This window comes from Python bivittatus, unplaced genomic scaffold (genome assembly GCF_059951505.1).
Source record: "Python bivittatus isolate LINGU-HERP-01145 unplaced genomic scaffold, Pbiv_v1 ctg000330_np1212, whole genome shotgun sequence".
NCBI classification, from domain to species: domain Eukaryota; kingdom Metazoa; phylum Chordata; class Lepidosauria; order Squamata; family Pythonidae; genus Python; species Python bivittatus.
Window position 1 is genome coordinate 61,497,539 of NW_028277058.1, and position 25,077 is coordinate 61,522,615.

The 25,077-nt window shown below is 49.0% G+C and overlaps 2 protein-coding genes across 7 annotated transcripts in view; one reads left to right on the top strand and one right to left on the bottom strand.

Moving 5' to 3' along the window:
- The window catches only part of TASOR2 (transcription activation suppressor family member 2), a 41,036-nt gene extending 33,606 nt beyond the window's left edge, over positions 1 to 7,430 (bottom strand). For both annotated transcript variants that reach the window (XM_088141437.1, XM_088141438.1), the window contains exon 1: positions 6,925 to 7,430. The gene's annotated coding sequence lies outside the window, so the exon portion shown is untranslated. The remainder of the gene's footprint in view (positions 1 to 6,924) is intronic.
- A 242-nt stretch (positions 7,431 to 7,672) lies between these two features.
- ASB13 (ankyrin repeat and SOCS box containing 13) lies at positions 7,673 to 24,187 on the top strand. 5 transcript variants are annotated; one of them, XR_015796298.1, is made up of 8 exons: positions 7,673 to 11,132; positions 11,385 to 11,678; positions 12,897 to 13,084; positions 14,479 to 14,629; positions 16,091 to 16,225; positions 16,743 to 16,934; positions 19,283 to 21,243; positions 21,342 to 24,187. XR_015796298.1 is itself a non-coding variant. In XM_088141440.1 (8 exons), exons 3-8 carry the CDS (start codon positions 11,636 to 11,638, stop codon positions 19,411 to 19,413), a joined length of 840 nt encoding a protein of 279 aa, XP_087997566.1. In that variant the 5' UTR covers positions 7,673 to 10,765; positions 11,029 to 11,132; positions 11,385 to 11,635; the 3' UTR covers positions 19,414 to 24,187. The 5 variants fall into 5 exon arrangements, 3 of the variants coding, with proteins under 3 accessions (XP_087997566.1, XP_087997565.1, XP_087997567.1); XR_015796299.1 differs by having other exon boundaries at positions 19,283 to 21,020; positions 22,459 to 24,187; XM_088141440.1 differs by having other exon boundaries at positions 7,673 to 10,765; positions 11,029 to 11,132; positions 19,283 to 24,187.
- Positions 24,188 to 25,077: the final 890 nt, after the last annotated feature.

Consider the following 25,077-nt stretch of genomic DNA (forward strand, 5'->3'; position numbering starts at 1 on the left):
AACCCAATCCCTAATGATAAACTAGACTCAAGATCTACTTTAACAAACCCCAGTCAGGATAGATCATAGTTTTAAGGCCTAGATGTGTAACACTAAACCATGATTAACAGGAAATTAAAAGCTTCCCAAGGTCTCCTTGGGGGAAAGGCCAAAGCAACTCATTTCAATCAGGTACCACTTGGTTGGGATATCCCAAAGCAGCCCCCAAACTTGCTAAAACACGTTGTTTTGCTTTCCTTTTCTCCAAGACGTCCAAGTTGCACTACCAAACCCGTGCAGAACTGTTCAAGCCGTGGATGGGGTAGCAAAAAACACGATCCACTGTACAAACAGTGCAGCAAAAATTAAAGGGGAACTTGGCCCATTTATCTGGGTGTAAAGCTACTGGAGTCAAATAGACTTAGGCACAGATGTGCATAGGACTGTAATGCAAGAATAGAAGCCATTAAGAAAGAATGCACCAGGCCCAGGATGGGGACCTGTGACTCCCCAGATACCACTGAACTACAATTCCCAGCACGCCATTTATGATAGTGTCTACGCTAGGTCTGCTGGGAGTTGTAGTTCACCCACCCCTGGGGATTCAGGAACAGTCTGCAAAAACTGAAGATGTAACGAGCAGCAATTTATCCATCCAAAAATTGTTCTGAGCTGGACCTAGAGGAACATTTGGAGCAGGACAATTAGGTACGGATAAATAAGAACCACCCATCTAAGAGAGCAACGGTTAACCTCTTCCACCCTGCTGCTTTATACAGTCGAACTCTGCAGCGCACGTGCTGCGCGAAGACCAATGGCTTTTGATTTTGCACCAAGATTGCATCGCTTTCCATTCAAACCCACGCGCCCGAGCAGGAAGTTAAGACTTTCAAGATAGGCTTTCTTGATTTAAATCACCAAAGGGAAAAAAAAACCTCGATGTCCCCTACGATCCAAATCACATGCATCTCAAACCTCAGTCCCTCCAAAGATCTTTTATATTTTGCATTTTCACTTGGCACTTGTTAAGCCTGCCCCAATATTTTGGCTGCCATCAATAAACATCCTTAACTTGGGTTGTCGAATGAATTCTCCTCCTCTGGGCCTACCCAAGATATTGAAACAACGTCTAACCAGACTGCCTGAATCTGAACAACGTACGAAGCTACTAAAAATTAACGCGAAGGACGCTCAGCATGCCGCGCGAATGCTTTTCTCGATCTGGTTAAGCCTGTCCATTTTATTCCATTATCCTCTTCCTGATGAGTTTCTGAAAAAAGGGAAAGAGAGGGCCATCGGAAAGCTCCCTGGAAAAACTAGAGGTCTGTTTATCACCCCCCCAAATCTGCAAAACAATGGGTCAGGCTTTCTCCAAATTACTACCAGTGACAAAAGCACGCTTGTCACCTCCATGAAAGTCTCTTCCAAGGATACCCTCCTAATCTTCCTGAGCCTGTGCATCCTCCCTTCTTTTATTTCTTTCAATCTTGCCAAGCAGTTGTCATTTCGAGCCCACCACTTGCGTGCATCTCAGGCCCAAAGCATATGAGTTTCCGTTTGTTGACCAAGGGAACAGTCAGCCTTGATTTGGTCCAGGGTCAAACGACTGGGTCCTCCTGCAGCTGATGGTACTCTATCTCCAAATTCCCAATGCCAAGACGTCTAATTCCTATCTCTCAATCGTTCTCAGCATCCAGGGTTCACAGCCCTACATGCTCACTACAAAGACCATCACTTTGACTTTTCTCATCTCTGCTGTCCTTGAAATATTCTTATCTTGTCTCGGCCTGTCATTTTTTCCCCTAGAATTAATTTCTTCTTTACTTCTCCAGAGTGCTGCCTTTCCTCTCGAGTCCAAGAAAGTCAAATTATTTACAATGTTCACATTTTTGCTGTCAACAATTCCCAAATAACACTCATACTGAGGGCTCTATGTTGGTTACTAATAGGCTTCTAGCAACAATTCACAGATCTGCATCTCACCTTTAAATCCTTACCTGGCTTGGGGTCAGGTACCTACAGGACCATCTACCGTCCAGTGCACACATCTCAAGCTGGGATGCTTAAAGTTTCTCTCAAAAGTGAGATCTGGGGGAAAGGGGGGAAAATTCTTGCTTTTCGTCAATGGCACCCTCATTTCTGACACTGAAAAAACCCTTAAAAGCAGAACTGTTCAGAACGGCATTTATCTTTTAAGACCTATCGTCAAAACACCTAGAATTTTGGGGTTATGGTAATTTATGATATGCTTTGACTGGTTTAAAGATAATTATTTTTGTATTCTTTCTCTAAAGGTTGGATGAAAAGTAGTGCCTCCACCTCTTTCATTTTAGTTTAAATAGAGGTATTTTAATAACTGAAGCAGGAAACCAATCTTTGAAATGAGTTCTTTTGTTAACAGTGTTTACTTCTCAACATAATCGCCAGCATTCACTACATTCTTCTGCTGATGAACGACAGGCTTCTATTACCATGAGATGTGGTGCTGGCTACCAGCTTGGTTGGCTTCAAAAAAGGGCTGGACCGATTCACAGAGGTCCTGGGGATCAAGGGTTGTGAGCCTTGGTGGTGGTGGGACTGCTTCTGGAGGCCATCTGCTAGGAGACTGGTGGGCTTCCTTGGGCGGGTGGGTGGTCACTGTGAGAACAGACTGCAGGACCAGAGGTCTGATCCAGCAGGGCACAGCTTCTGATCTTAAAGCTGTCACGAAAGAACTTCACACTTTGTCTCTTCAACCAGGTTCTGACAGTCTGTTCCATCGCTTGCTTAGAGTCAAGCAGATACCATGGAAGTTTTCCTTTAACCATCAGAAAAGGTGGGGATTGCATGGGACCACCTCTGGAATATACAACGGATGGGGCGAGACCCACCATTGCCTCTTGGTAGCTTGTGAGGTGTGAGACCCAGTGGTGTCACATTGCAGCAAAAGTTCCTTTTAGTGATTCTGAACTTTGCTTAATCATCATTTCAGTGTCGATGAAGTGTTGGCAATGCAGCCATGACCAAGGAAATCCAGGTGAATAACACCATCTGCATCCCAAAAACCATCACCTTGAGCTTTCTTGCTGAAACCTGGGTTTTGAATTTTTCACAAGTGAAGCTTTGTGGTGGTATTCCATGGACTCATGTCTTGCTCCTGGGTCATAATGATGAGCCCATGTTTCTTCATCAGGCTGTGAAGAAGTTCCTCATTTTTGTTAACACGATCATTGTTGGTAAATTTCAGCTCTTAAAGCTTTCGTCTCTGCTGAAACTCACCCTGCATAAACCTTCTAATACTGAAGAACATCAACAATGTGGCCCACCTATTCCTGTGAAATGTCAAGCTTGACAGCAATTTCCCTTGAGCAATCTGCTGATTGCCCTTAATCAGTTTATCAACCTTTTTCATGTGAAACTCATTGGTTGCTGCCACAGATCACCTACTTCATTCTTGATCTCACAAATCAACTCTTCCCAGATCACCATCTTTACATTTTTTGGCCCAGCGATGCACAGTATTCACATCAACAGAGTCATCACCATAAACAACCTGCATTGGCAGTGAATGGCAGGGACTTCTTCAGTAGTCAAAAATTCAATCACGTCCTGTTGCTTAAAATGCGCTTATCAGTACTATTGCAGGCTTCTATTTCACAAACAATAGCAACACAATGGCTGGTGTGGGTCTTCCAGGCTGTGTGGCTGTGTTCTGGAAGTTTTGTTTCCTAACGTTTCGCCAGCATCTGTGACCGGCATCTTCAGAGAGCAGGAGCACAGACAGGAGCAGTTCTCTCTGTGCCCACGTAGAACTGCTCCTGTCTGTGCTCCTGCTCTCTGAAGATGCCGATCACAGGTGCTGGCGAAACGTTAGGAAACAAAACTTCAAGAACACGGCCACACAGCCCGGAAGACCCACACCAGCCATCGTATTCCGGCCATGAAAGCCTTCGACAATACAATAGCAACACAACTTTTTCTCACAACTTTCCAGAAAGAAAAGTGAAAAAACAGATGCTAAAGAACACATCAAAATATTATACTGTCATCTACTGTTATGAGGCCTTACTTTTCATTCAACACTCATGTATTACTATTATCTTTATTTGGTTTATTGTACACCACCATGAGTTCATTTGGAAATTGGTGATGTACTAAAAAAAAAAAAAGACTAAATTGTGAATTTGTTAAGTACCCAGGTTGGTATTATCTTTATCTTCTTAATATGCATTTTAACCTAGATCTTTCACTTTCCATTTTCCACATTTATAATGAGCTCTTCTAAGTCTTATTTTTGGCTGGCCAAGTGGTATTAACCACACTTCTCAACTGTTACCATTTCAGACTCCGATTTTAACTCCATCCTCATAACCCATCTGCTGATAGTAAGCTAAACCCCAATTACCTTTCCAAATGCAGTATACAAGCTAAGGAAAGATTAAACAAGTTTTTAAGGCAAGAAAATGTTTAAAATGGAGGACATTAACAGAATGGCTGTTTGTACCAAGCACTCATTGATAGCGACTTTTCCATGATTTAGACAATCACCCCAATTTTCTGGGCTCAGAGAAGACACTGAACAGTAAATTAACCACATACGCTAAAATGTGATGGGTTCATTTGTGGCTCAACCCAGCCAGAATAAAACAGAGATTAAAAGTATCATATTTTTAAAGCAGCCATCCTCCAGATGTCCTGGGATTATAATTCACACAAACTGCGTTCACACAACCCACTTAACCTGGTTACCAAGCTAAGCCATTTTCTGGGTTTACACGATCTGCTAAACCCTAAGCTAAGTAAACCAACTGGCTTCGCTAAAGATGCTAAGTCACACAAACCAATCTAAGTTAATTCTAACTAAACTTCAGTATTACGTAGTGTGCAACTGTTGGGCTTTTACCAGGCCTGATTAAGTATATTGTGTGAACACAGTGTGAATGTACTTTACTGCATCATGATTAAAGCTTCAGTTTTAGGTGCACTGATGGAAGAGTAAACCTAAATGAACTACATTGCTAGGAATGCCAACTTGGGAAACAATCAACGCTTCATACATTGGTCTAAGCCAGAACCAAGCCCATCGCATTATGGCTTACTCCCAAGTGCAAATCAAGCCACACAATGGTTCATACATCTTACTAAACTATACTGGATTTTAACCATGGTTTGTTGCATTAGCCCCCTTTGGCTGGGGTCATACACTAAACTCAGCCACAACCACAGCGGACAAACCTGAGCACTATTTTAATACTTTGCTCTGCATAAGCAGGAGAGAGCTGCTTTCACAACCTCCAGGCAAACCCAAGTTTAAAGTCGACTGATGGGTTCACACATTATCGGCTATTTATTTAATTCAATTTCGAGGCCACCTAACCCCTTAACGGCTCTGGGCAGTTTACAATTGAAAGGGTTAAAAAGAGAACCACAGCTATAAAAAAAGAGGATAATTCATGGCTGGATAACTGCAACAACGCTGTTCGGGGGGCTCTCCTGGAAGACTGTTCAGAAGACAATTGCCCCGTTTAGCTGGAGTCACATCTGCATTATGGGAACGGCATACAGTAGTTACCACTGGACATCCAGAAACCATTCAGCGTAATGGTTACTACCATGAAGTCCTTGTTGAATTGATCCTCGTGTTCTGTGGGACTGTTTTTCTCAAGTAGCAAGCACCTGCCTTGGCAGGTGTGTCCACAGGTCAAAAAAGTCAAGATGGCAGATGCAGTGGCATGATGGAAGCTCCATCTGCTTTTTATGTGAAACACAGACATGAAAAAGATGGTATGTTTATGGGCAACAACAGATGCATAAAAAACTGAGAGAGCTTCCATCACACCTTCGCAACTGCGATCTTGACTTTTTTGATCCCGTTACCTTCCGCTGGGTCTTCAGAGCTTGGATTTGGTGTTAGAATGTTACTTTATGTGGTCTCTGGCCACTATTATTGCATCTGGGGACTTTTAATTTTTTTCTTTAGTGCTGCCCACAGTGGTGACTGAGATGCCATAGATAAATGCAGCAAAGTAAATAAATATAAATACAGAAAAACTGGTGAGTTGGTTTTGGCTTAGCTTATCTGGCCGAAACCAGGCACCCAAGCCACAGTTAAACCATGGCTTAGCATACTACCTGATCAGAGCTTATGCCCCCAAACTGTTTGGGTGGGGCTCACTTCAAAGCAGGACTCAAAAGTCGGTGCTGTAAATGGTGCGAAGGGGGGAGAATCAAGAATCCTGCCCCCCCCCCGGGCAACCTTCTTGCTTGCAGCCCCCTCGGATCGGAGGAAGCCCCCCCTCAGCTCGTGTGAAACCTCTTTTCCGGCAAACACGTGGCTGAGTCAAGTGCAAAGGAAATCCCTGCGCGCGAACCAACCAAGCAGAAGGAAACCGAGCAAGACCAGCCGGAGGGAGCAGCGCAGCTCGGGGCCCGGGCCGCAGAGGCGCGCAGGGACGTGCGCGGCCGGATCCTCAAGCGCAACGGGGAGAGCAGCGGCGTGCCAGCGCCCCACCGCCAAACGCGCAGGGGAGGATCGCCCCGCGGCGGGGCTGCGCGGGGAAGCAAACGGCGCGAGCCTCCTTGTCCTCCCCGCGCAGCCCCGCCGCGGGGCGATCCTCCCCTGCCCGACTTCTTCGCTCGCCCGGAGCGCGTTGGCGCAGCCCCGCCGACCCAAACGTCGGCCCGGGCTCGGCGGAGCTCCGCGGGGCGGCTTGCGCCTGGCAGCGCGCCCGGTACCTATCCCGCTCGGCGCTCCGCCTTCCCCCGAGGGCGGCCTGGCTCCCCCGGCCTGGCGGCCCCTCGGAAGCCGCCGGGGTGCCCGCGGACGAGCGATGCCCGGACCGCCCCCTCCGCTTGCCGTCGACCCCCGGCGCGGCGCGCGTAACGGCCGCCGAACGCGCGGAGCGGGCTGCGGGAAGCGGCGCCGGGGGAGCCCGGCGACACGTGTCTCCTCCGCGCCCCACTCACCCGTAACAGCTGCGCGGGCCGCGGGGCGCCCGCCCCCGCGCCCTCCCATGCCGGAGGCGGCCGGCGGCCCGCGGCCCGCTTCTCCTTGGCGGAGGGGCTCTTCGGACGTCCCCACGCGGCCGGCCGAAGCCGCTGCGCGCCTTCACGTCAGGTCTTCCCGGCGGGCGGGTGGCCGGGCGAGCTCCCGCGGCTCCCCGCCGGCTGGCCCGAGGGCGCCCGCGGGCCGAGGACGCGGGCCGGGCCCCCCGCGGCCGGCGCTGTCACAAAGGGCGGCGGGGCCGGGCGGGCGGGAGGAAGGGGTTGCCGCGGCCCCTCCTGGGCCCGGGCGGGGGTCCGGCCTCGCCGCGGCCGCCTCCGGGGCAGCGGAGCAGCGCCGGCCCTGCCCGGGCCGCCCCGGCTGAGCGGCGCCCGCAGCCCCGGAGGAAGCGGGGGAGGCGGCGGCGGCGGGGCGCGCAGCCCCAGGAAGTGGCAGCGGCGCGGCGCCGCGCCCGCCAGCGGAGAAAGAAAGTGAAAACTAACCCGGAAAGGGTAGCGGCCTCCCCGGGCGCTGGGCGGGTTGAGCTTCCTGCGACCGCAGCCGGGCGCCCCCCCTTGCCCTTTTTCTTCCTCCTTTCGGGCCGCCCTCCCCTCCCCTCCCTCCCCTCCCCCTCCCCCTCCCCCTCCCTCCCCCGCGGCGCCCAGGGCGCAGCGAGGGGGAGGCGCGCGCGCGGTCCCCGGGCTTGGGCAGCCGCGCGCACAAAGCGAAAACGGGCGGGGGGGAGCGCGGAGCGCGGATCGCCCCGGCGCGGCCACCATCTTGACGGCTTTGACCATACCTTGCAGACCCCCCCTCGGAAAGCAGGTTGGGTGCAAAGCGGCCGGGCTGGCCTCGGTCCGAGCGACGGCGCGCGCCCCGAAGCCGCGCGGCGCCTGGCGCGGGCGCCCACGTTGCCTGCCCGCTCCGCTCCGCTCCGCGGAAAGAGGGCTCGTGCGCCTCCAGCCGCGCTCCTGCAACCTCCCCGAGGCCGCTTCCCTTCCCCGGCCTTTCTCTTCTTTCCTCCGCCGCAGATCCGGGCTTCGGATCTTTGTGGCCGCGCAATACCCGCCGCGCTCTTCCCTCCCGCCCTAGATTGAGCCCCTTTATTTCCCCGGCACCCCCGCCCTCTTTATCTCTGCTGGAACCCCCGAAAAGAAAAGCCCAGGCCATTTTCTTCAACTGCAACTGTGACAAACAGGCGGGTTGCCCTGCTTTTGTTCTCCTTATTTAACATTAAACCGCGTTTTTCACTTTCCATTTTTTACTTTTACTTTCATAATGAGCTCCTCCAAGACTTTCTCACTTTGCTAACAAAGTGGTTTTATCTGCACACCTCAATGCTTAGCAAGCTAACCACCAATAATGACTCCGATTTACATCCTCTCCGTTTGATTGTGTCTGTTGACATACAACTGTCTGCGCTTTCAGCACCTCTTCTTCTGTAGTGTTTACCTTCACTCTTGCAATGTTTCTCTTTGGAGAGGGGAAACAGGGCAGCTTCCCTTCAGGGTCAGGCGCAGATGCACTCTTCACACACTGTACAGGCAGGCCGTAGGCAAATCACATCCCTAGTTGAATGCTTCTCCGGTTGCACCATCTACACCTGCAGCCTTGCCATTTTTCAACCTTCTCACAGCATCTGTGACTTCTTGTGTCATCATTTTTTCTTGGAAACTAACATTTAATTTCCATCAACCATTATATGCCACCTACTGAAGCGAATGCAGATGGCTTACTATAGAAATGGTAGGCATCCATTAAAATGTGTATGAATAAATAAGATAGAATTATAAGTGCGTTGATGTCTGATTAAGACTGTCTTAATCACTCTCCAAAAGAGAATTTTCACCAGTATGCCTAAAATACACCGTATTACAACATCTGTTTCAGTTCTACTGTTTCTCATTAATGCTCCTCCCAGCTGACTACAGTTTCCCCCAGAAACACTTTATCACTTTTATTTTTAATGTCCTTCATTCTACTGGAGGCACCTTTGCTTAGCCCTTTACCTGAATTCTCGTTTCAAAATTGCACTACCTATTCTCTGCCTCTTTGAATCTTAACTGTCCCTGGCTCTCTCGGGCCACATTCTCTGCCATTCTTGTTGCTCTGGAGACCCCCTTTGCGGAACCTTTTCCCCCTCCTCATTCTGTGCAACTATCATGCCTTTGTAGGCGTTTTTTCCTCATCCGCAATTGCTTTTACCTCTTATTTCTCCCAAGCGTCCTTTTTCATTCTTTGCAGCCCAGCAGAATGTGGGTCTGCCCGCCTGTTTGTCTGTCTCTCCGCCAACACAATAATGTTCTGAAAATTGAACAAAATTGGACCACGTTTGGTCTGTATCCAGTGGGCGGGGTCCCAAAAGAAAGATCAAGTTCAAAAGTGGGTTCAGGTCCAGCTAGCAGGTACAGAGAAAAAAACCCCACAGTCTATCCCTGTGGGAGAGGATTTGGGGAGCAGCTTGGAACACTGCCAACTGCTCAACTTCAAGCCCCCCTCCCTCCCGGTCACATGATTCCAAGAGGTGCATAGGCAGGGCACGCATGCAACACGGAAGGAGAAGAGAGGCGCCAACTATGGTTACTGCTGATAAAGGGGTTGGAAAGAATTCCGGAAGCCAGGATCTGTGGGATTCGTTTGCATTGATTCTACCCTCCCCATCATTTTGAATGTTTTTAGTCTTTTTTATGTGTATGATATTTTTATGTAGTCTGACTTTTTAACTAATTAATGTGGATATGTATATTTTTAACTGTTTTCAGGTTTTACTTTAATTGTGAGCCACCGAGAGTCACTCCCTGGGGGAGATGGGTGGCTTACAAGTTGGAAAGAAAGGAAGGGAGGGAGGGAAGGAAGGAGTCCATCCTTCCCATTAGCGCAACTCCACACACTTTGGGGGTGCACTTAATTTTTCTCACCCTGTTCCAGCAGTTTCCAGTTTCTGTAGGTCCACATTCCGTTTCTTTTCCTAGAGAGAGGATTTTCTAATACTCTTGTCACAGAAGTCATGGTGTCTCGTTCTGCAATCTTTCTACAACTGCATACAGGTAGTCCCCGGGTGAAGAACGTCCGGGTCACAGACGACCCATAGTTCAGGACGGAGCCTATTGTAGCAAAATTCAAGTTAAATACAGAGTGATTCAAGTTAAATACAGAATGGTTTGAGATCATTACACAATACTATTTACTCAGTATTACGCAATAATATGTTTCCGGCTTATGTACAAATTCGACTTAAGGACAGACCTTGGGAACAGAACTCGGTCTTAAACCAGATCTCACCTTTCATTCCTTTCCTTTTCTTCCATGCCTACTTTTTCCTCTAAGACACACTCTTGGTACTTCTAAAAATGGTTCCATCCCAATGTTTCTCAGCCTTGGCTGCTTTAAGAGGTGTGGACTTCAACTTCCAGAATTCCCCAGCCAGCCATGGGCGTGGCTAAGTGACTAGGGCTGAGAAGCACTGCTCTGTAATCAGAAACTCTCTTCTTCCGTCTCTCCTTCACTCTTTATGAAATCAGTCACGCTTTGGGATTTATATCCATTCCTTTGCCATATCTGAGTACGACGAAACGAAGCCGACGAATCTTTTTCTAAGTCGATGATCCCCAACCTCCCTCTGTATTCAGTCTCCTGTCTCCAAACAGCCCAATAATTTTTCTGGCCTCTCTTTCACCCAACCACTTAACAGATTTTATCTCCCCTTTGGGCACACGGGTGCCCAGGTTTCCCTGTTCTTCCATGATCCTTATCCTCTGGAGCAAAGCACGCAGCTGTCGCCCACTTCGAGGTTCCTGCTTTTATACACACTCACAACAAAGAAAGGTCGAGAATGCCCTCCCCCTTCTCCTCTGACACTTTCTCCATCCCACCAAGACTTTTGAGAAGCGCTTCTGCCCTGTTTGACGGGGTTCCCACGTTGCCCAGCGCACGTTGTAACGTGTTGATCTGGGAGGGGACGCTTATGGGTGGGAGCGGCGTCACTGTCTGGCGCGCTCTTCCTCCGCGGTTTCTCTTAGCGAAGAGCAATAAAACCAGCGTCCAGTAAAATCAGCGTGGTAAAACCGGCGATCTCTTTTGGAAGGTAGGTGGGAGAAAATGAAAGGAATTGTTTGAAAAGAAGGGACGCAGCTGGGACCGACATCGCTGCTTCTGGAGCAGCTGTTCTCCAGGAACTCCGCCGCGTGAACAGGTGTGTCTTCCTTGGGGGGGAGATGAGATGGGGCGGGGGTGCTGCCACTGAGGAGGCTACGCTCCTGGCTAATGTGGGGCGGGGGAGGCCCCGTGGTGGGACCCTGGACACGGCTCCCCCCCTCCCGCCCAGCTGATCCGAGTGCTGCGTGGAATGGTCGCGGGGCAGGGAAGTTTTAAGAGCTGGGGTGATCCGACAAACCGCCACCCAGCCAAGCACGCGCGGTGCCCTAAAGGCAAGCCCCGACTGCAGGATCTGGCGTGTCAAGGAAGGCGCGTGAGGACAGAAGCGGCGCAGAGGACGGAGAGAGGGCCGGGACAGGACGGGCCGGCCGCGTGGACGCTGCGTCACCATCACAACAAGCCTCCCGGAACCACAACTCCCGGCGGCCCTTGCGATCCGGCTCTCTCGCCGGGCTCCGGCTGGCGGCCGCACTCCCGGGGTCCTCGTCCGCCTCGCGACGCGCGGGGGCCGCTGGGGCTTGTAGTCGGTGCTGGAGAGCGATGGAGCGGCTGGTCGCCGGCGGCTTTCGGCTGGGCGAGATCGGTGAGCGGGGGGCGCCTTGCCAGCCGAGGACGCGGGGCGGGGCTCGGGAGGGGGCGCAGAAAGGGCTGCCGGGACTCAGCCTGCTCATGCTGCTGGACCTGAGCGGGGGTCTCGGCCCTTGGGAAGCCCGAAGCCGTGGTGCATTTGTTCTCTCACGGTGCAAATTCTGGGGGTGCGGGAGGGAAGGTTATACGCATCCTCAGCCGGCATTCAGACTGCGTTCCCACAACCGGCTGGCCCTGGTTGCTAACTAACCTTTTGGCGGGGGCTCGCGAACCACAAACCACCTAACTGGGCTGGGTTGAGCCCTGAGCCACCCCAAGCGACCCCCCCCCCGCGAGCCGAAGTCCACCCTCCTCGAGCGCAGCGGGTCGTGTGAACGCGGCCCTCCGATCGCTGCCGGGCGGAGCGTCCGGGCGCGACCGGCCCTCGCGCGCCCCTCCGCGAGCCACGGGCGCGGCAAGCCCCGCGTTGCGGCGGCTCTCGGGCGGGAAGCCGCGTGCCGCTGAGCCGGGAACGCGGCTCCCCCCAGGGAAGCCCGGCCGGGCTTGGCGGGACGCGCGCCCGGGGATCCGGAGCGCTCCGGGGGTGCCTTCCAGCGCGGGGTCACAGGGCGGGGTCAGTCCGCTTTCCCGTGCCGAACCGGCGCGCAAACAGGGCGGCTTCAGGTTTCGCCGAGTCAGTGGGATTGGCCCTTTTGGACACGTGGGGAGGGGGGTTTCGGGGCCAAAGGAGTGTCTTAAAGCGTGCCGAGGCTTCCGTTTGGAAGCGGGCAATTGTCTGCGCAAAGCTAGAGACCCGTTTTAGCTTTAAGCCCCGCCCAAAGCCCCCCGCAGTGGGGGGGAACCCCCTGATGCTGATGACTTTCTCGCATTGTAAAGGGTTGGGTGTCCTCATGCAAAGCAGCGTTTCTCAACCTCAGCAACTGTAAGCGGGGTGGGCTTCAACTCCCAGAATGCCAGGGAGTTGCCCAGAGGGGGAAAGTTGCCCATGGGGGGGGGATGCCAAGATGGGACCAGCGCCATCGAAGACTCCTCCCCACCCCAGGCTGTACCCCCGTACAGCAGTGCTAGAAAAACCTACATGAAACCCAAACTGAACAAGTCACATCCTGGTTTGCGCTCGACACTGAGTTGTGCAATCCAGGCAGTAATCGAGGTGCTGTTCTCCATTCTGCACAATGGCTGGGCTTCAACTCCCCCCCCCAACTTCCTGCAGGATTTTGGGCAGAGAGGACTCCGGTTCACGAAGCTGCCCGAAGCGGGGAGATCCACCAGCTCCAGGAGCTTATCAGGAACGGCGCCTGCGTCAACCTGGTCACTTATGACTCCATCACGCCCCTGCACGAAGCCAGCCTGGGTGGCCAGACGCGGTGTGTGGAGATCCTCCTGGCCGCTGGAGCCCAGGTGCGCGGGGGGCGCGGGGTTGGGGAAGGCTGCGGACTAAAGCAGCTGGACAACTGATGCCAGCGAGAGTTCATTTCGCATCAGCCATCGTGGCGTTCAGGGTGCAGATTTCAGGTTTCAGCTTTGCTGCAGATGGGCCAGCTAGCCTTTGTAGTTGTTGACCATCTATGATACAGGCCTTGTCTCGCGTGGTCCTACTTTACAGGGTTGTTGTAAAGTTAGCAATAAGATACGTGCCCTGCTCTCCTCTCTAGGGCTGGGTTGGCACCACCCCTTGCATTTCACATGTGGCCAACTTCATTTTCACCTTTTGGTTAGTTTAGGGTTTGGTGTATCCTGCAACTCAAAGGAGGATTGATTGTTGAGCAAGGGGTCAGCTGCCTGGAGTAAGGGTATTGTCTGCATTCACTCCAGGAACTCCTGCCTTTAGCTTTCCAAGTCCCGGCGGGCTTTTCATCTTATGGGATTTTAGGTCTATCCACCCTTCTTCCTTTCCTAGGATCTGGGCCGCTTAATAAAAGGAACAGAGGGGGCCGAGTCCCATTTGAGGATAGGAGGGGCCCTGCAGAGTCCACTGCAGCCTGGGCTGCCCCAGGAAGTCTGCAGCTGGAAGTCCAGAATGTAGAAGCGAAGGATCTCTTTCCATATCTGAGCAATGGGCTTGCCTCCTTCAGCAGGACCGTACGATGACACAGAGATGCAGGACAGGTTGCAAGTCCCCATGGTTCAGTCTTCCAACACCAGTTATGTTCCTTAACCTGTGATCTGCCCCTTGGGATACCTGTCTTGGTTGGACCAATGAGATTGGGCAAAACTGGGCCTTTATTGCCAACTTTTGCAGGAATCCCTGTGTGCCACCTTCCCCAATGAGGCGCCCTCCAATGTCTTGGTTTAGGTTCCCATCATGGTGGTAGTCTAGCACATCCAGAAGAGAGCAGGTCGCAGAAGTTTTTCGAGTGCAGGGATTCAAACGTCAAACCCTAACCAAAGAGAGTTTATTTTCCCCACCTTTATCGAGCCATAGAATCCTAGGAGGTAAAGAATTGGAAGAGATCCTGAAGGTCAGGCAGACCGAAATCCAGTGTGTGAAACCTGATGAATGTTAAGCTTGATCTCAGTCCAATCCATTTGGGGTTCAATACATGATGCAAATCTTTAAAATGGCTTAATTCCATTGGTAGGTTAACAAACACAGGTACAGACAGTCCTCTACTTATGAACAGGTTATGTTCCGAGAGTAAACTAACCCTTTCCCACTTTCTCCCACCTTCTGGAACCTTCTAGGCTGGAATTGTGTGCAGGTTTGTTCATATCGGCGAAAGTTCATAACTCGAAAGTTTGTAAGTAGAGGACTGTCTGTACAAGGTTGAGTGTTGGATCCCTTTCTGCCACAGGTGGATGCCAGAAACATTGACGGGAGCACCCCTCTCTGCGATGCCTGCGCCTCCGGGAGCATCGACTGCGTGAAAGTCCTCCTGTCCCACGGAGCCAAGGTCAACCCGCCTTTGTACACGGCCTCTCCCCTCCATGAGGCCTGCTTAAATGGTGAGGCGGTTTTGGCAGGAGCCATGTAGAGCTTGATGCCACACCCGGAGTCACTCTCAAGATTGCTTCATGGTTTCTGCTCACCCAGAAGTCCATCTTACGACCATTCTGGATTCTGGAGGGTTCTGGATTCAGTTCAGATCATGTTTCCCGACGCATACCCCACATTGCCTCCATGCATCTCCACGTCTGGCACGATGAAATGCAGTAGTTATGGATTTCTGCACTATTTACAGTCCACGACCAAGTTACAAAATTTAAAATACAGCACACCATACATATGTGGCTATACATACATACATACATACATACATGAGAGGAAGAAACCCTATAAAATTAACAAATCATGGAAGGCACCAAACAGTTTTTTTTTTTTAATAGTATTTTATTGGAGTTTTAAAGTTACAAAGTTAGAAGTTAGAAATGAAAAAGAAAATTGAAAATATAAATTATAAAGAAAAGGAAAAGAAAAAGTGAGATAAAGTAAAAGAAAAGGAAAAAAGATATGAAAAATAGATAGCTTCCACTCTTTCTCTGGTCTTAGGAATAATAAGAGTATCATAAGTGCTAGTTTTTAATGCATTAAGTAGGAATAATTCTTTGTCAAAGCATATCCCATTACATTTATAATCTAATCTTCAAACCCCCATGTAAGCTTCACCCCACCTGCATTTTGCAAATAGTCCATCAATGGTTTCCATTCTTTAAGGTAATAATTATTTGAGTTTTCTTTTAATAAGCAAATCAGTTTATCATTTTCTGCCATTAGGCACCAAACAGTTTCTATAAGCTAAGGCTATACATCAAAATTTTGCTACGGCCTTCGAAACACCTGGGTATTTGTAAGAATACCTGCACTAAACAGCAGGTTGGATCCTTATATTCTGGGCTGGCTCCTCCAGGCACAGTATAAAATTTTAACATTTTGCTTGGAATCTGGTAAGAGGTGAATTCAGGGGGTTTTGTCCCAGCAGATTTGGGGCAGCTGAAACGCAGCGCCCTGATGGAATCCAATTATGGTTGACCCTTCCTCCTTATCCCCAATCAAGGGCAACGCTGTCCTTTATTTTCTTTAATAATTGAAACAGCCGAGCACTCACAGGAACGTAGGACTTTTCTCCATCCCTTTTAGCACTTCTTGGACAGATCTTTCAACTTGGCCAGCTCGAGCAGCAGATGGAGGAGGTTCAACCTAACCTAAACAATCCCATTCAGTAGATTTTTTTGGAAAGTTTGAGGGAGGAAGACAACTCCAGAGCAGAAATCTGTCCCCCAAAGTGAACAATTGGACGGAGCAAATTTCCTGGAGGTTGGCTTATAAGCAGCTTTAGCCGGCACTCTTTGGAATGAGAGGGTGATCTGCACAAGGTATTCTCCAATGGCAGGTGGTGAGGAAGTGTTCAGGAGCTCCGTATGAGGTGGTCCTATGAATGTTCTTCACTGATTTGTCTCTTTTCTAAGGCAGCGCCGAGTGTGTCCGTCTTCTGATCAAGGTTGGTGCGAACCTAGAGGCCCATGACTGCCACTTTGGAACTCCTTTGCACGTTGCATGTGCACGAGAACACCTGGATTGCGTGAAGTTATTGCTGAATGCAGGTGCGAAGGTCCAGGGCCAGCAAGGTGTGGCGGGAGGTGGAGGTGCTGGATTAAGACCAGGCAACCCAGTTTGAGTACCCCCTCCCTGAGCCTAATCTTCAAATGCAGCCTCTTGGTGCAAAAGGTCCTCTCACGCCTGCATTAGTCTAATTCAGTGTTTCTCCCCCTTGGCAACTTTAAAGCGTGTGGACTTCAACTCCCAGAATTCTGGCTGGGGAATTCTGGGAGTTGCAGTCCACACATCTTAACGTTGCCAAGGGGGAGAAACACTGGTCTAATGAGTAATTAGTCTACTGAGCAAGCCTTCCTTAAATAAAGCTTCAAAGCATTATTTTAAAAAGAGCAAGAAAGAGGTTGGCTTGAGATGTCACAGTTGGGAGACCTGAAGGACCAGGTTGGGGACAGGTTATCTTGGAGAACATCTATGTATGTGGCCGCTAATGGAGTCGATGACACCTAATCAGTGAATCCACCTCCTCCTTGATCTCTGACCCTCTCTTTCCATTCCAACGTCCAGGAGCCAACGTGAATGCGGCGAAACTTCACGAGACGGCCCTCCATCACGCCGCCAAAGTGCGAAATGCCGACCTGGTGGAGATGCTGATTGAATTTGGAGGAAATGTTTACGCCCGGGATAACCAGGGGAAGAAGCCCTCTGATTACAGCCGGAGGAACAGCTCAACAGCTGAGTGCTTTGCGTATTATGAAAGTGAGTCAAATCTGCCTGTAAAATGTCTGTCTGTCTTTGGCCTGTCTCATGCCAGGGGCACCTTTCCTCATGCGTAAGGCCAGGTCAGGAAACAGACCGCTCAAGAATTCCAGGAATGCTACTTTTTTGTTATAGGGTATAATAACAGAATCTTGAAAGCCTGCCAGAGCTTCCCTCCGGCCCCTCTTATACCAAAGAGAATCAAGGTGGTCTGTTGAGTTTTCTTCATTGGGACAGTGTTGGGTATCCTCTCTGTGGTGGGGCTCCTTTTCCTATTATCTTTCTGTTCTACTTAAGGGAAGTATCATCCCATTAATCCAGAGAGATCCCTGAGGATCTGTTGGTGTTGATGCCACCACCAAACCCATTCCTGGTTTGCAGATTGATTTGTTTTTCTCTGCTGTTCCTTTATGTTGATTAGTTAACATAACCAGATTGTAATAGTATGTGAGAAAGACGGGGCAAAGAGGCGGGGCAAAGAGACGCTGCCTAGGGAGTGGTCAGATGAGAGAGGGCACAGCTTGCAGCTACCTGATGGGAAGAGCAAGAGGCTCAGAAGGGACCCTCCCTAGCTTCCCAGGCTGTAAAGGAGACAGCGGGAGAATTGTACTTTCAGACTTGCAAGATACTGTTCATGTAGCCTTACAATAAAGTAGAATTAGCTCATCTGATTGTCTTTCCTGTCTGGCCCACCTGGGAAAGCTGACATAGGTGAGGATGATCCATAACAGTACAGTCATCTTATTAACAGCGACGCAAAGAGTTGAGTTAGCTTTTACTAAACATTAAAATATATTATAAATGAGATTTCTTAACGTTACAGCATAGCTACGGCCTGCTAACTCTGCCTTTTTCCCCCCCGTTCAATCATGTCCAATTCTCAGAGACCGCCTGGACAAGTCTCTGCAGTTTTCTTGGCAAGGCTTTTTTTTTTCAGAAGTGGTTTGCCCTGGCCTCCTCCTTCCTAGGGCTGAGAGAGAGGGACTGGCCCAAAGCCATCCAGCCGGCTTTCCTGCTCAAGGGAGGCCTAGAACTCACACCCTCCCAGTTTCTAGCCTGGTGCCTTCACCACTAGATCACACTGGCTCTACTACAAACCCTACACAAACTCTGCCTACTTCGATGCCTAAAGTGTATTCATAAAACTGGGATGGATGGATCCCGATCTGGTGCTTCCCTGAGACCCATCCTTCCATCCATACCCCAAAACCCCTCTCCTCTCCATCCCCCCCAGTGTACAAACTGGGAAGAGGTCCCCTGCATTCCTGTGCTTTGAGTGACAGTTCAGAAACCCAATAATCACAGCCAGTAATTTACCAGTTGCTTCTATCAGCACAGAAATACATCCCAGATCTGTGCAAAGGAAAGGCTCCTGTTGAGTCCTTGCAAAAGCTCACCGCTGAAAAGCAGGCTTCATGTATCGTACAGGTGTGCAGCATTCCTGTCCAAAGCGGGCAAAGGTGCTTCGCGTTTGGAGGGCCTGTGCTGTTTGCCAGATCAGTATGAAGCTCCATTTCTTGGAACTTTCATTTTTCTGGGCTGCCCACGGTGTTTCCCAGTTGTACCCCCTTTTACTTCTTTCTCTTAGTTCCTTCAGGATAGGAGATGAGAGAGAATTAAAATGAACATATTGTTGGACTCATGGAAGGACACCTGTTTTTCACATCCCGATTGTGCATCCATTCTTCTCTGTGGTCTTTTGGAGCTGCTGAAGCCCCACAATATTTAAAGTGTGTGTGTGTGTGTGTGTGTGTGAGAGAGAGAGAGAGAGAGAGAGAGACCACAGCTGGGAGCTTCAAACCCCAAATGCACCAACGACCCTCTGTGATCTTACAACATCGTCACGTCTTACGGTTTTGTCCTTCTCTTCTGAAGGAGAGCCCAAGTTTCACGAGGCTGTCCATCCAACATTGGCCTCATTAAAGGGCCAGAGAAATCTTACAAGCTTTGGTCATCTGGCAAGATTTGGGTCATTTTAAAATTAAACTGGGGTGGGGAGTGGTAGAAGAGCTTGGCTGATGCACAGCCTACTGCCCAGAGCACCATTTTGCCAATCTCTGCTTGGTATATAAGTGAGTAGACAGGTGCGTATTTGCAATTTTATCTCATTTAACCAGTCCTTGTTTAGTGACCACAATTGAGACCAGCCACTCAGTCATTAAGCAAAGCGGTTGATAAGTGAAAGCACAACTCTGCTTATGATCTTCTTTCAGCTTTCCTTTGCTTTGCAGCAGTGTTCTCGGTCTCAACAACTTTAAGATGTGTGGACTTCAACCTCCAGAATTGGGAGCTGAAGTCCATACATCTCTCATTTAACCAGTCCTCTTGGTTTTTCCCCACCCTGCCAGGAACTCCGCTGCGGTTATCTCAACTTTGCCGTCTCAGCCTGCGCCAAGCCCTCGGCCCAAAAGCCCTGGAGAAAATTGCCCACCTCCACATCCCTGCGAGATTAATTGAATTCCTCTCCTACAACCAATGAGCAGCCTACGGCACCATCCCGGGAGTGGGGGGTACCCAGCAGACTCCACCCGACAAAGTTCAGCTTGCGCTCTTCTCAGGCAATTGTCCATTCAAATCGACAGTGACTTTTTCCCTTAGCAAATGGGAATACGAATCATAAAATTGTGGTTTGAAGCTGGATACCTGATGTTCTCCTCGTCAGCTTGGCTCCTGCAACGCGAGTGTTTTGAGCAGGCGAAATGCTCCACCACCACCTTGGAGGCTGTGATGATCACCCCCATTTTGGGGGCGTAGAAGAAGAACTACAACTTACGCCGAGCCTGATGGGACCTTGGCAGCGCCGTTTTGTGGCTTTGTCTCTTAATGGCCTCCAAGATGCTCCTTGGATGGATGACAATATTTTACTACAAGGGACTTTCCTGATGCTGGAGATGGCTTCCAGTTTGTGTACCTCTCAGTGTTTTGACCATAGGGCAAATGGTGAGAGAGGTGGGGAGAAGGGTCTTGCCGAGCTGTGTTTGTGTCTCATCTGGCCTCTTGTTAGTTAAGGGTGTGATCAACAAAGTCAAAACCCAAAGTCAAGATGGTGCCCAAATGATGCAATCGAAACTTCACCTGGTTTTTATGTACATCACATGCCTGACATGTTTAAAAAAATAGGAGTACAAGCAGTCCTTGTTTAGCAATCGCAATTGGGACCGGCCACTTGGTCATTAAGCAAAGCAGTCGCTAATTGAACCAAAACTGCTTATGAATTTCTTTCAGCTTTCCTTTGCTTTACAGCAGTGTTTCTCAATCTCAGCAACTTTAAGATTTATTTATTTATTTTTATTTATTTATATATCAAATTTGTCACTGCCCATCTTGTTAAAAAGCGACTCTGGGTGGTTTACGGAAAAGATAAAATCAATTAAAATACAAGGTAAAAACAGTCTTAAATAATAAATTCCAAGAAATGATGGAGTAGCTCGGGGAGCATCATCAGGGCACCAGCCACCCCCAGGATCTTTATCTCATTTAACCAGTCCTTGTTTAGTGACAATTGAGACCGGCCACTCAGTCATTAAGCAAAGTGGTTGATAAGTGAAAGCACAACTCTGCTTATGATCTTCTTTCAGCTTTCCTTTGCTTTGCAGCAGTGTTTCTCAGTCTCAACAACTTTAAGATGTATGGACTTCAACTCCCAGAATTCCCCAGCCACCCTGCAAAGGTCATAAACGCGAGGATCGGTCGTAACATTAGTTTTTCATTAGTCGTAACTGGAAACGGTCACTAAACGAGGACTACCTGTAGCTTCAATTGGACTGTTGTGGCCACCATCTTGACGTTATTGACCATAGCCTTCAAATACCCCTGGTGAAGGCAGTCTCCATGCCTAAAAGAAGTTAAGGCCAGTTTCTCTCTTTGTCTCTCTCTCTTTCTATTTCATCTCTCCTCAAGACACAGGCAGTCCTCATTGCAAATTCGCTCATTCGCGGACATGTTTTTGTCACCCCAAAATCAGTACGCGCGGAACTGTATTTGTGGACACGCAGAGCGGCAAAATATTGGAATCGCCCAGCGCACATGTTCCCGGCTGAGATTTCGGCGTTGGCTCATTCAGTATTTGCGGCATTTTCACAAAATGTAACTACCACAAATAACAAGAATTGCCTGTATGCAGAGATATGAATGGTGCCCACTCTCCTGGGGTCCGGAAAAGACCCGGTTTTGCTCCCAGGCATGGGGTTCATGTGTTTGTGGGGACCCATCATGTTTATATTGTGGTGGTGGCTTTCAGTCCAAGGCTGTTTCATTTTGTTTTATGTTTTTAACAGTTTTCACGGCGTATTGGATTTTGTAAGCCAGTGTTTCTCAACCTTGGCAGCTTGAAGATGTGTGGACTTCAACTCCCAGAATTCCCCAGCCAGCAAGGAGTTGAAGTCCACACATCTTCAAGCTGCCAAGGTTGAGAAACACTGTTGTAAGCCGTCCCAAGTCTTCTGCAGTGGGCAGCCATAATAAACTTAATAAATATAGTTTAGGTAAGCATGAGGCTTTTCTATCCTCTGTATTTCTTCACACACCTATCTTTGACTTCAAAGATGATGAATGTTAACCTTCACTGTTACGCGGGTGAAGACCCTACTCTGCATCCCGGCCAACTATATTAGCCGCATTTGCTTTTTCATTTTGAAATGGGGCCTGTAGCTACGTGACTGCTATTTTTTTAGCACGCTGCACACAGGCTCAGAAGCCCATCTTCTAACCATTCAGCTCCTGCTGAATTTAGGTCTTCAGGCTGTTTGGTGCCTGTGGTTGGGCTATCATTTCATAATAAAGAAATGAGAGTTTGTCGTCATAAACACGGAGCCGTTTTTCCCCCTGAAATACTCCGTTTTCTGGTCCAACCAGTTCAGGGAGTGTCTTAAAAGCAGCTGCAAATTCTGTTTCTGCAGTGGGGGGAAAATAAAGATGCACCTATCTGGTTGCCCAAAAGTCACAGTCAGTCTGGATTCACACAGCAAATTAACCTAGGGGAATGCCACCATGAGCTTAGAATATTGTGTGAACTAACTACGCCACGGTGTTCGTCCCAGAACAGGGTTTGGGGTTCAGCATATTACGTGAACATAAGAATTATATTTTTGTTAACCCAGGTTGTGTGAATGGAACTAGAGACTGCATTCCCCCAACACACTAAACCTGGCTCCTGAATTAACCCATGAATTAATACTTAACCTTGCTTTTGTGGCTTAACAGGTGGCGTGGCCCTACCCTGGGTGGCTAATGCATAGGTCTAAGTATTAATCCATTCGTCTAAATATTAATTCAGTATTAATTCATTTACGGAATACATTTAACCTGGTTACAAACCCAGCAGCGTCGTTCTCGCAACATGAGAAGCTTGGTGAACGTTAACCTTGCTTTTGTGGCTTAACAGGTTGCGTGGCCCCATCCTGGCTAGTTAATTCAAAGGTCTAACTTTCACCAAGCTTCCCACGTGCAAACGACGCTGCTGGGTTTGTAACTGGGTTAGATGTATTCTGTAAATGAAATCCATTCGTTTTATTTCTGTCCCCAGTGTAATGATGACCGTCAGTTCGGGAGAGCAAAACATGTGCTGAACAGAAAAGGAACAAGGTTTAAGTTCAGAGGTTTGCAGATAACTTGATACCCACATGCATGGGGCCACGGGACACGTTTTCAGTAATCACACGTGGCCCCGGGCTGCCAAGTTTACTTCAGCGTTGCAGACCTTGAATGTCCAGAAATAGCCTTCCTGTAAAGCAGAGACGTCACCTTGCCGACAAAGATCCGCATAGTCCAAGCTATGGTTTTTCCAGTAGTAATGTATGGCTGTGAGAGCTGGACCATAAAAAAGGCCGAGCGCCGAAGAATTGATGCCTTTGAACTGTGGTGCTGGAGAAGACTCTTAAGAGTCCCCTGGACTGCTAGGAGGTCAAACCAGTCAATCTTAAAGGAAATCAACCCTGATTGCTCATTGGAAGGATCGATAATGAAGCTCAAGCTCAGATACTTTGGTCACCTAATGCGAAGAGAGATCTCTTTGGAGAAGACCCTGATGCTGGGAAAGATTGAAGGCAAAAGGAGAAGAGGACGGCAGAGGATGAGATGGTTAGATGGCATCACTGAAGCAATGAGCATGAAACTGAGCCAACTCAGGGAGGCAGTGAAGGACAGGAAGGCCTGGCGCAATATGGTTCATGGGGTCACGAAGAGTCGGGCACGACTTAACGACTGAACAACAACAACAAGCCTTCCTGTCCAATGTGTTTAAAGAACTTCTTCTCCACCTCTCCCTTTTGAAACCAAACCACCTTTGCCTAACAGATGGCAGCATCAATCTGAACAAGAAACTTTGGGGCGGGGGGAATAGTCTGCTGAGCCTTTGGAAAAAGAACTCATGCTTATTTTTAACCGTCACCTTTTCATTTCAAAAGGAGAAGGAGAATTTTAAATTTTGGAATCAAAAGGTAAGATGACACCAACTGGAGAAATGTAGAGCGGTCCTCCAAGCAATCAGCAAGTCTATTGTAAGTTCTTCGATTGATTGATAGATGGATGGATTGTCGTGAACTGCCTAGAATTGTTGAGAGTCGGGTGCCACACAAATTTAATAAATTATTATTAAATTGTCTTCACCGCAGCATGTCAAAAAAGAGAGCGGAGGAACGTCAAAAAGTCAGGAGATTCCCCAAGGCTGTTTGCATTCAGACATCTTTAGCTCTAAATCTAGCTTAGCCAAACACAGTCACTACATTCACATTACACAAGGGATCCTCTATGGCCTGATAGGAAAAGTCTGCTTTTCGCGCAATATCCCAGCTGAGATACCTTTTTAAGAATTTTTATATTGTGAAGATTTCATGATTCTTCCATTATTGTTTCCTTGTTTTGATTATGTTGTGAGCCACTCCAAGTCTTGGATGGAGGCAGCTGAGAAATGTTGGCAATAAAGAAATCAATAAGGCATAAAAATAAGACATGAGGCTCTGTGCTGGGCAGTCCATCTCATCTAAGTCAAATGAGAACCGTTAAAGATTTTGTTGAACGCCCGGGGACTTCATGGACACATTATTGTTTTTTGGGGATGAGAAGTGGTATAGCCCCAGGGTTTTTTGCAGGATATGGTCAAAACTGTCACAACAGTGCCATGGTGGTGCAATTGAAACTCCACCCGTTTTGTTTAATGGGCAAACAGGTTTTTCTTTAAAAAAAAAATTATTAAAAGTTTTACAAAGAATGTTAGGAAGGAAAAAAAAACTATCACAAACTAATAAAGAATAAAAGGAAAGGGGAGAGGGAAGGAAGGAAGGAGGGAGAGAGAAAGAAAAGAAAAAGAAAGAAAGAAAGAATAAAAAGAAATTTTAAAACCTACCAATTTTCTTTGCAGCAAACATAAGTGCAATTACAAAATTATTTCTTACTCCACGATTACAAAAAAGCTCAGTTTTTTCTGTTACCCGTTTTTTTCCTAATCCTCCAAACCACAAATCACAGGTGCGTTTTTTTCCCTTTCGTGCAAAAAGTCTATCAGGGGTTCCCAGTTGGGCGTAAATGTCAATAACCAGTCAACCAGGTGGTTCTACAAAGCAGCCATTCAGCCTAAGACCATGCAGGAACGTCTCCCCAGAATTCCCTTCCCCAAACGGATTCTCTTTCTCCAGCCAGTCGGGGAAAAGGACACTAGCAAAAACGCTCTGCCTGGCCCGAACGCCACCAAAGCGTGGAGAGGAACAGGGTACAAAAGATTCCTCTTCTGCACCCAGCCAGGAAGCAAAGGTGCTGTTGGAGGGGCCCCCGTTGGCCCCCAAGCTTTGCAAGCCGTGCCGTTTCTCCCAGCGCTCTCGACGGCTCCGTGCCTGCTGAACCCCAAACCTTGGCCTCTTCCTGCAGGCGCATGGCATCTCTCCAGCTCGCCCCTTCGCTTTTTCCACCTGCAAGCCCCGGGTTCGGTTTCAGTTGGAAGCCAAAGCGCTCAGCGGGGCTTTTTTCCTCCCAGAACAAGCCTCCTGGGGCTCCCTTTACAATCGAGGCGTTGTTTGAATGCCAAGGTTTTCCCTCCCCGGGGACAAAAGCGGAGGTGACGCGTTCCAGATTTCCAGCTGGGGCCTGCATCCTGGCTCCTGAATTGCCATAAACGGTAACACATGGAACAAGTTCCCCGTCCCCAAGCATT

Coding starts and splice junctions, on each gene's coding strand:
- ASB13 (XM_088141439.1), top strand. CDS start 11,636: ATGGAGCGGCTGGTCGCCGGCGGCTTTCGGCTGGGCGAGATCG. Junction 14,630..16,090: donor CCATGAGGCCTGCTTAAATG/GTGAGGCGGTTT, acceptor CTCTTTTCTAAG/GCAGCGCCGAGTGTGTCCGT. Junction 16,935..19,282: donor GTGCTTTGCGTATTATGAAA/GTGAGTCAAATC, acceptor CCACCCTGCCAG/GAACTCCGCTGCGGTTATCT.